Below are 11,437 nucleotides of genomic sequence, written 5' to 3' on the forward strand. Positions count from 1 at the left end.
TTTTTTTACAAATATTAAATTATTTACATAATTTTATTATATATTATATTATATTTTTAAAATTTGTATTTTCAATTATTTTTAGTGGTGTTTAGTTAATTTCTAGCACTAACTTCTTAAAAATATAAACAAAAAGGGTTATATACCGAATTGGATAATTTCAACCATAAATAAAACAATTAATAGATGTGGAATGCCCCTGATTTAAAAGTTGAAAGTTTTGGTTAGGAAATTATAGGATCAAATTGATAGAATTTGTAAATGTGAAGGGTTAAATTTATTGAATTATTTAGAATTAGGATCAAATTGATAGAATATGTAAGTATTAAGAGCTAAATATGTTATTATACCAGTTAAAAAAGGCCTTTCGTTATCAATCTAACGGCGGGTGACCAACAGGAACGAATTCAAACATTAGTGCCTAAATTGAAAACTTTTAAAGTTGAGTGACCAAAATAAGAATGCGGGCATTGTTGGGTGACCATTTGTATAGTTTACCCTTTTTTTAATTACATTTGATCATTAGCCTAAAAAATTGTAAATATTTTTTAAAGTGTAAACTACATCACATGTCACCCAACTATTATCCTTTTCTTTTTTGGTCACTTGACTAACAAATTTTTTATTATACGATTTCTTAACGTCAGAGAATGGACCCAAAAAACTAATCCCAATTAGTTAGGAGACTAAATTTAAAAAAAATAATAGTTGGGTGACTAAACTAAAAAATTTGATAATTAGGTGACTAAAAAAAGAAAAAGGGACAATAGTTGAGTGACTTGTGGTGTAGTTTATTCTTTTTTAAATTAAAATGTTGACTAAAGCATTAGTTTTTTTTATACTACAATAGAGGTGGGGATGAGGTAACATGGTTCAAACCCGTGTCAAACGGGTCTTTGACAAGAATTTTAATTATCACACCATGCAAAGTCAAGACTCTAAAATATTAGTTTTTTAATGAGGTTGGTGTACTTCATATTAACATGAATATATTTGTCATGTATATCACATCAATAAATAATTTAAAATTTATAAAATTATTTTAAAAAATACATGTATATTGTCATATGGGCTATCATGTTTAAAATTTTAACGTTTAGTCAATATTTTTGAATTATATTTGATTCCTTTTAAACAGTTAAGTGCCAAATTTTTGCTCCAAAAAACAAGGACCAATTTAACAAAAAAGGTAAACATTAAAAATTAAATTTATTATAGCTATGTAAACCTAAGAGTAATGATTGTATAAAATAAGGATATTACCCCGCTTTAATAGTTTAATGCTACATCAGCAATTTCGTCTTGAATTTTAAAATTTTTATTTAAATTTAATTTTTTTCTCGATAAAAATACTGACGTGACATTAAACTATTAGAAAAGGTATACAGAGGACGTGTCCTTTCATGTAAACCTAATACAAAAATTAAAAGGACCAAAAAGAACACAAATCCAATATAATTATGGAATATACAACCCAAGCTTATAAAACCAAAAAAACATAAATTAATAAATAAAAACATGAGGATCTTTTCTCTTTTTGCTTTAGTTGGTCTGCGCCAACGGCTTTTTTTCTTTAATGAAGACATGTTTTAAATTACCAAGATTTGCCCTTTTTATTATGATGTTCCCGTATACAATGGGATCCATCCAACGGTCAGCTTGTCCTATTAAATATTCAAAATCCCCATTGTCCCACTGCCCAAACATCAACGGTCACTTTTTCTACTTTAATGGAAATTCCGACATCAACTTTTTATTACATAAAACCAAAAATATATATATATAAACCTACCAACAGCATGGTAGAAAGTGTATCGAAAATACACTTGTCGGTCTGGATCGACGGTTTGTTTTACATGATTTGATCGGAAAGTGACGGCAGTCGTCGGAAGAAGTTGAGCGGAGCCGATGGCATATCACCTCGGAATCTCGGGTGTCGGATGTAGTAGAACCCTGACCCTAACACAAAGACTTTGAATGGTACCACATAAAATAGCAATGAAGCGAAAAGGCAAACTACCACAAAAATGCCTGTTGCTCTTGGGTCTTTCCAATTAAACAATGCTTCTAAACGTTCCCCTTGGGCTGCTACATCCCCTAATAGTGATTGTGCTCGGCTTGCCAATGCGCGTAAACGGTCGTATCGGAACCGTACTGTGTCTGGCGATCGTGTGGTTGGAAGTCCGTCAAATTCTTCATCGAGCTCATCAGGACCGACAGCGTCAACGTAAGAGAGCCTTAGGTCTACATTGTGTGTGACTCGCATGCGGTAACGAAATCTCAATGCCAAAATTAAGAAGGCATACATGAATATGGTGGAGAGGACTAGTTGTGGGCACATCACCACCGCTATAAGCAAAACATGAACTAAGATAGTCGTTGGTGGGTGTGCCCACGTGCGAACCCCATGTAACCAACGTGCCAAAATTGCCGCATGGGACAAACAGCCGACAACTCGAAACCAATTGGCCTTGCTCTTCCTCATGCTCCACACGTGTGTATCCGTATCCAACATGAACTGAACTACTTCTTGTCCCAAAGGTGGTTCGGACCGAGCTAGCCTAGCTGTCACTATGCGCATAGCCGTTTGGCGAAGTATGTCCTGCTGGGCTGGACCCAATGGACGAAGATAGTGCATTCTTGGTAACAATGGGGTGCCATAGGCTTGGATTAGACTTAGCCATGATGAGCAAGAAAATCGAACCGCTATCTCAATCTCTCCCATCTTCTTGGCCCCATTAGGTAACAATACCGTAAGCATATATGAATTTAAGTACACTTTATTTGTGTCAAGCGTAGACAACCGTACACGTATTTTACCGATGCGTAGATCTCTACCGGGCTTCCCTGCTTCATCTCGCTTGTACCTTCCATTATCAAATACCCCAATAGTAAGCACTGTACATGGATCATATACATCCCAAGTATATTGCTCGTTCCAACGTGGATTAAAGCGATCAAGTATCGTACGTGTACGGATCCATTTTTGCCCATACTTAGCCACCACGTATGCATCGGTTGTGCCACGTGTACCGTCTTTGGTCTTCACAGGCAACAAGTTACTCGCCCCTCGAATCCCAACATCCAGCAACCCAATCAGAGGCTTAGCTAGCTGCTTAGCAGCGGCTTGGACGTCGCTAGTCACGTGAGCAGCTTCATCAAGCACATGATACCCACCTTCTAAACATGCCCTCACGTGTATTCTACCTGCGTACGGTTTATTTTCAGCACCAACCAAATTGAACCATCTTGATTTCGGTTCAGTTTTATCATCGGTTCGCCTCTCAAGGCTCGGCACATGGATTTTAGCCTGACCCACTAACTGCCCGTTACTCCAATCCTCAACCATAACCACCAAAAACGGCTCAAACGGTTCAGCCGCCACGAAAACCAAATCCTCATTCCAAGCTAAACCAACCGGAGTCCTACTGGTTTTAAACAATTGAGCCCCAAGCTGAGCCTTAACATAAAGCTCAGGACTCCGAACCTTAGGTTCAGATCCCGAACCAAGCTGCAAATCTTGGGTTTGGATAACCGTTAATCTCAAATACCAAAGCTTTGGAGACAAATAAACCTTAGCTCGGGTCTCGGGTATTAACCCACCCGAATCCGACTGCCAAGCTTCTTGAAAAGCTTCATCAGCCTGAGTCCCGACCCAGACAGAAACCATGACGTCATTTCCAGGTGACTTCTCCGATTCAAGACTATACCATTGAGGAGCCAAAGGACTATCGGGAGGAACCCTTTTGGGCACTTCTTGCAGATCAAACGACACCGCTCCGAGACAATTATCCACCACCACGGTGGCAGCAGTGGCGGCGGCGTCTCCTTCTTTTTGTTCTTCTTTTTTCTCTTCTTCAGCCCAGACTGAAACTTCTAAGGAACTTGAATTCAATCCTTCTTTGTCGAAAGCGAAGACTTGGTCCCAATCTTTGTCGATTTGGCTTTTGGTTTTGATACTGTGAGTACCGATAACCAGTTTTGCATGAAGGGGACAAGCTGGTTCTTTGTTGGCTCGTTTTGCTTTAACAACTCGGACGTATAAAAATGGCATACGGTCTATGAGGTCGTATGCGATACGGTTGTGGTCGCCGGAAAGTGATCGGAGTTCTAACTCGTTAATCACAAGCTGACTGCTTTTACCTGTTTCAGCTTTGCTTTTTGTTGCTACTACCTTCGTTGATGATGCTTCTTCTTTATGTGCTATTGGAGGGTTCTCCACCTCTGGCGGCGGCGGCGGCGGAGTAGCAGCTGCGGTTGTGTCTTCGGACTTACTAGCCTCCGCCGGCGGTGGGTTTGGTTTCTCTTCTTCTTTGGGTGGTTCTTCTTTAGGCTTCTCTTCTTCTTCTTTCTTTTCCTCCACATTTTCCTCCTTCTTATCTTCCTCTTCCTTTGGCTTCTCCTCAGCCGTCTCTGCTTTCTGCTCAGCCGCAGGTTCCGCCGGTGCCGGCGGCGCTTCTTCATCAACATAAAAAACTTTAACTCCAATCTCACCTTTAATCTGAGAAAAAACACTCCTTTTTTCCAACGGATAATAAACCAGAGTCTCTTCCCCTGCTTTAACAAAAACACTGCCAGCCAACTTCACTTTACCCAAAAACGTGCTTCGTTTCCCCATTTTTTTATCATTGTACAAATTAATCTCCAACATCTCGGCAGCCATGGATTCAATATCATGAACTAAAAACTCCAGCTTTTCATCCCAAACAGGATTTAAATCTCTGAACTTGGTCTTTGTCCTCCTTCTTTGACCATCAAAATCAACTATGGCATAAGCACTGGCTGTTCCTTGACCATCTTTTGGCATCAAGTTCTTGGCATTGCAGATTTCGACTATCAACTTTCTAGTGCAATTTTCGGCCATATTTTTTTTGGTGAAACAGTGGGACTATAGATCTGGGTTTGAAGTGATTGTGCAAAATAAACAATGAAAAAACAGAGCTTTTTTCGAGTATTAACAGAGAGACGTTGAGTGTTTTTCTTTTGCTTTTTGGTGAATAAAAAGTGAAGGAAATGGGGGCGAAGTGAGGGGATTAAATAGGGGGGAGACTTTGAATGAGAGAGAGGGTGGAGAGTGGACACATCAGCAATGACTCAGATGACGCGTGGCAAGATCTTGGAGGGCGTGATTGGTTTTGGATGGTTTGTGGAGACAGGATCAAAGTCCCCCAGGTGGTGAGTCTGTTGGTAATATATAAATATTATTTTATTCATGTGTTTTTAGAGATATTTATGAATTTTGGGGATTAATTTGAAGGAGAGAAGGAAGGAATCGTAAAAGTCTTAATAAATGTATGGGAACTGAGAAGCCATTAAGGTAATTTATGGTCATTATATATAAAAATATTTTTAATGAAAACTATTGGATATTTTTTTTGAAACGATATTAATGAAAATCATATACTATATTACATTTTTTCTGAACAATTTATTCTCTTCGAGAGAGGTGAGTTTGTGGACTAGTTTTAACAAATGGAAAACATAGAAAAATTACGTTAAAAGAAATTAACACAGAGAGAGAAGCAGAAAAATAAAAGAAAAAAAATTAAATTGCTCAAAATAAAAAATATATAAGGATTAATTGTAGAGCGTTCCACGTCAGCTTACCGTCACACTGTTGACGACAATTAACAACTTAGTGACTAAAATATTACAACATGATAACGTAAGTGACTAAAATATAACCTGAGAGAAATAAAAGTAACTATTTTAACAATTTGCCCTAAACTTTTTCTTAAACGATATTAATGAAAATGATATACTAAGAAGATACTTGTTAAAAATATTTATGCATTAATATATTATACACACCGTCAATTAATATTTAAAATATATGGTTGGAAACATCACTTTCACAATATCGACGTAAAAAAGTAAATAATAATAAAATATATGGTTTTAAGCTAATTTAATAATATATATAATATTAAAATAAAAAAATTAAATTAAATTGTGAGTAAATTAAAATTTAAATATATAAATACATCAAGCTAAGAACATTAAATTAATACAATTATTTATCATAATGTTATTATCAATCTTGAGTCGGTATTGAGTTAACTTGTGAGTTGTGGCATAATAAAATTAAAGTGTATAAAAATATTAAAATAAAGCTTTATTTGGTTAATAAATCTTACCATATATACATTCTTATTATTATTTTAAATAAAAATACTCAAATAATATAATTTATTTTAATCACAGAAGAATATTTCCGTAACTTTCTTAATCGAGTTAGTATTCGGTTGACTTATAACACCAACTCAATTAAGAGCTTAAATAATATATATAGATATATAATAAATATTAAAAAAATCAAATTTAATAAAAAAAATACAAAAATAATTAAATCATACTTTTTTGTGGGTCAAATATCACTGATTTTTTTTAAACAATTTTATTATAGATTTTGATTATATCTGTTTTTTTTTACACAATGTCTAGAACTATCTATAACCCTTTATCAACCATAAATAAAAGGATAATGCGTTTTAGTGCATTCGAACCAGTATCCTTCTGTATTAACAATAATATCTATACTAATTAAATTAAGATTCAATCGGCAATATCACTCGACAAATCAAAATAATAAAATTTGAACCTTAATACTTTGGGATCTAATTATACTAGCAGGCCAATATTGAGAACAAATTATACTTAGCCAGTCATAAAAATTACAGTGAGGGTGTAAGGTGGTAAAATAATAGATGCAGAACCCAAGATTTACATCTGAAAACAAGAAGAATATGTAGTATTATTATATAAAGAGAGAAAAAAAAGATGAAGATTCTCATAAATTTCAGAACATGATTTGGCATGTAGCTAAGATAAGCAGGGTGAGAGCGATGGCATTAGTTTAATACTGCATGTGGGGAAAGCAAAGCATCAACTGCAACACCCACTCTGCACCAGAAATGAACGTTGCTTTTGTTATTTCCTTTGGGATTTGATCATCACTCTCTTTTCTGATATAATATTAAAGGAAAAAAAAGGGCTCGAATTTCCATGATTTATAGTAACCACTCGGTGTGAGTTTAATGCTCACCCCGCCTACTGTGTAAGGAAGTTTCATGGCGGTGGTAGATGGCCGCTTGCTTGGTTGAAGGATGCTGTATTCTTTGCTCACATGCATGCCATTGCCATGAGCTTCGGTTAGTTTCCTTCTTGCAAACCCTCTCCTTCCTTCCATATTCTTCTTTTCAACTTGTTGATTATACATTTCCATATTTGCTTTTCATTTATTATATATCGGTTTCAGATTTAGGTAATAACATTCGAATAATATGCTAATAATAAATATATTTATATTTTTAAGTAGATTTATAAATTTCAATAAGTATATCTGATGTCATTTCTGATTAAGAATTTATATTTGATTATCATAACCTATTATCCATTTTAATTTAAATGTTCTTCTTACTAAATTCAAATTTTTAATTTAATCACATATCTCACAAATAATTAATTTAATTCAAATTCCCATTCACGTGGGAACATTCGGATTAACAAAAGTCGACACTTGAAGTAATAGAAAATATATTGAAAAAAATATCGAATTCTTTGAGCAATCTCATTATATGCTCTTTTTTAGACAATGTTTAGAACTACCCATAGTCTCTTCTCAATCCATAAATAGAAGGATAATGAATTTCAAGGCACTTGAATCACGTCCTCTTGCATTGAAAATAATATTCATGCCAATCAAACTAAAACTCGATCAATAAGAAAATATCGAATTCTTATGAATGAATTATTTTTATTTAAAGTAATTTCGATTTTAGAAAGAAAAAGAACACTTGGTTAGTTAGATTGTTTTTAGTGTTGGGTAGGTGGGCTTTCTAAGTGATTTGGGCTTTTGGATTGATTTTTAGATCATTTTCATTCATTTTTAATGGGCCAATTAATATTATTCAAAAGCCCAATTAATATTATTAAATTGATCCCAATTTTTAAATCCAGGCCTGTTTGATTAGCCATTGAAAGCTTAATATTTAGTCATTTAAATTTTTAAATACGTTAGGAATTAATTGATAGATATTTTTAATAAAAAAATTAAGAATCATAACTAATTTATTTTAAATTAGGGATAAATTTCAAAACTATACATAAAACTTTAGTCTAATGTGTAATTTTATACATGAAATTTTGATTTGATCAAATTCTCATAAATTATTAACACAATTATTGATATAGCATCATGTTTATATATTACATACACATGTAATTATATTTATCCAACATAAAAATAAATTGATTTATTTATTTTTTAAATGTGAATGATTGAACCAAAATTAAAATTTCATGTATACATTTGAACCACAATCAAAATTTCATGTGTATAATTGCATCGAATTAAAATTCATATATCAAATTACACATTAAATAAAAATTAAGGTATAATTTTAATATTTATTCCTTTAAAATTACATAGATTTGCTCTCTCGTTTTTCTTTTTGTGAATCATTTCTCTTCTTTTTCCATTAATTATTTTCCAAACATTCAATTCAGATTACACATTGTTTTCGATATAATTAATACTTATATTTTTCCATATATAATATTTATATTTAATGATAATAATTTATTCCCATTATTTCAAAAGTTAACTTTGTTTAAAATAACATAAAATATTTGAGAGTGAGGATAAAAACATAAAATAAAAACTTAATTATTTTAAAAAGTTACATTTATTAAACGTCTAGACCTGTCCATGGGCCGGGCGGCCCGGCCCGGCCCGACGGCCCGCCCGAAATATGGGCTTGGGTAAAAAAACGAGGCCCGTTTAAAAAATGGGTCAGGCTCGGGCTCAACTTTTTTGGCCCGGGCCCGGCCCGAATATAATAAATATATATTTTTTATTTTTATTTTTTAATTTTTAAAATACTTTAAAAATATTTTTATTTTTAAAATATTTTTTGTGTTTATTAAAAATCGGGCCGGGCTCGGGCTTGCTCTTTTTTTCCCGGGCCGGGCCCGGGCCTAAGAGTCCGGCTAAAAATTTTTTCTGGGCCCGGCCTGAACCCGGCCCGGCCCATGGACAGCTCTATAAACGTCAAATAATTGCTTGAAATATGGAGGAGTGTTGTTTTGGAAATGAGATCATTAATAGATTATACTTTGATTATTTTGATTGTATTAATTATTTTCAAAGAATTATCTTGTATTGACTTAGATGCTATTTTGGAGCTTGTATAAGTGATGTACAAGAGCTTATTGAGTGTTAACTAATCTATTCATTGAAGGAACAATTGTGTGAGAGAGTACAAAGTTTGTATTGTAAAAATTATTGAGAGCGTTTCGTGTCTAAGTTTTCAGGGGGAGGAGTTGAAGGTGAGAGTTGTAGTATTTAGGTATGAGGGTGAGGTCTCTATACTTGGAGAGTGAGAGGGTGAGTCACTTGTTGTATTAGTGACTAAGGATAGTGGAATTTTTTACTGAGTTAGACTCTACAGGTATAGGAAAATTGAACTACATAAACAAATAATTTGTGTTATTTGTTATTCTATTTGCACAGTTTTACAGTGATCTAATAAAAAATTAATAATCTAACTAATTTAGTCATCGATAAATGTGAAAAAATATAAATCAAAAAGCATCCATATCAATATATGGTTGCAATTATCAAAATCACAACAGAATTTATACATAAAAAATAAATAAATAAACAAAACCACCATTTTCTTATGAATTTTACGGATAAGGGATTGATAGAAGAAATTCAATGGTTTTTCAGTAGTTTATTAGCTTACCATTTGAATTTACTTGTAGATATTCCTTTCAATAATTATTTTTGACATATATGATATATTATCCATTAAATATAAGAAAAATTCAAGGGCATGGAATATTCCTTTATCTGTACCCAACTTTACATATCTCTTCATCTTATTAATAAATATCTGCAGAAATATCTATACCTTCTGCAGGATTTAAAACTCGAACGAAATCAAAATGACATAGAGTAGTTAAATGTAATAATAATAACAATAAACTATTTCTAATTGCTATGCATATTGAATATGAGACTTTATTTGAAGAGTCAGATGAACATCAATTTTTTAAAATTTATCAAAATGGAAATTAAAAATTTTTACTTCTTTTCCTATAACTTTTTTATTATAATAGTCGCGCTAATAAGGGGTTAACGAAAAATTAGATAAAGGGATCAAATCGATAAAAATATCTCAAAATTAAAGTGGAAACTTCTAACCTATTTAAAACTCTTTTTTTTTTTTTTAATTTCATGTTGTTTTTCTATGTATATTGAAACAGCCTAACTTTGTCTGATGTTATCCATACGAAATCAGACGAAATCAATCTTTTTTAAAGGGGACGATATTCAATTATAAAATTTTAAAAATATATTAAAAGGGTTTAAATTGAATTGCTTTTTTTTTTCTGAGGAGCAACAATTTTCTATTAATCAAAGGACTAGAAAAAAACTGAAACAAACTAATTAATTATTATTAAGAATTATAATTGCAAATATCTGCCTTTCCGAGCTTTGTTCTTGCACGGAAGCAAAGGAAGGAAAGGTTATTTTTTTTTGTAATAATTTCATTTTAAATTCTGATCATATTGATATAATATTTACAATTTTCTATAGTCTCTCTCAACCCATAAATAAGTGGATAATGCGCTTCACACAATTTTTAGCTTTGTCTCTACCTCGGTATCCTATGAAGCAGTATTTATTCAGAAATCGCTAATCGCTAATCGCTAATCACATTTCACTTTTCTTTTATTTTATATCATCAGATATTTAAACTTTTAACATTCTCATCCTTTTTCTCAAAGGTATCACGATCATCAATCATCAGCATCGTCAACACATACATATAGTGCTGTTGCTTTCATAATAATGAATTTCCGACCAAATTTGATCAACATTAAAATCTTTGTTAATGAATTTTAATTCGATTGAAATAGTTATTATTGTAATAAATTTTTTTGGTGAAAAGAAAATAAATTGAATAAAAAAAATTAACTACACGTAAAATTTTGAGCGAGACTGTCACTTGCTTTAACAACATGAGTGATTGCTAAAATCTCTCTTGGGATCTTTTCAAACACCTCCACATTTTATCTTGTATCGAAAGTCATTTTTACGATACAATCAACAATTTTATTGAACTCCATGGATATGTGTTGCATGCCCCAAACTACAATATTAACTAAAAGTTGATGAATTCTTCTAATAAAAGTAGAATTTGAAGCACTAAAGGAAGAAACTTGAATGGCTTTATACATTACTAATTTAAAATATGTGAGTTTAAACATGTAATATCCTTCACTTTAAAAATAAGTATACTAGTTTAGGCATTTTATTGATAGATTTCTCACCGCTTCAAGTCTTATACATTACTAATTTAATTTTTGTGTTATGAAATTATATAATATATAATTAGGTTTATTGGTGAAAAAGCTTTCAACAAAA

The 11,437-nt window shown here is 32.5% G+C and overlaps 1 protein-coding gene across 1 annotated transcript; it reads right to left on the reverse strand.

Moving 5' to 3' along the window:
• Positions 1-1,587: 1,587 nt before the first annotated feature.
• LOC107940405 (FT-interacting protein 7) lies at positions 1,588-5,166 on the reverse strand. Its single transcript, XM_016873825.2, has one exon. It carries the CDS (start codon positions 4,862-4,864, stop codon positions 1,853-1,855), a length of 3,012 nt encoding a protein of 1,003 aa, XP_016729314.1. The 5' UTR covers positions 4,865-5,166; the 3' UTR covers positions 1,588-1,852.
• Positions 5,167-11,437: the final 6,271 nt, after the last annotated feature.

This window comes from Gossypium hirsutum, chromosome A08 (assembly GCF_007990345.1).
Source record: "Gossypium hirsutum isolate 1008001.06 chromosome A08, Gossypium_hirsutum_v2.1, whole genome shotgun sequence".
NCBI classification, from domain to species: Eukaryota; Viridiplantae; Streptophyta; class Magnoliopsida; order Malvales; family Malvaceae; genus Gossypium; species Gossypium hirsutum.

What these genes read in the sequence shown, in the direction of transcription:
- LOC107940405 (XM_016873825.2), bottom strand. Translation starts at nt 4,864, where the DNA reads ATGGCCGAAAATTGCACTAGAAAGTTGATAGTCGAAATCTGCAATGCC.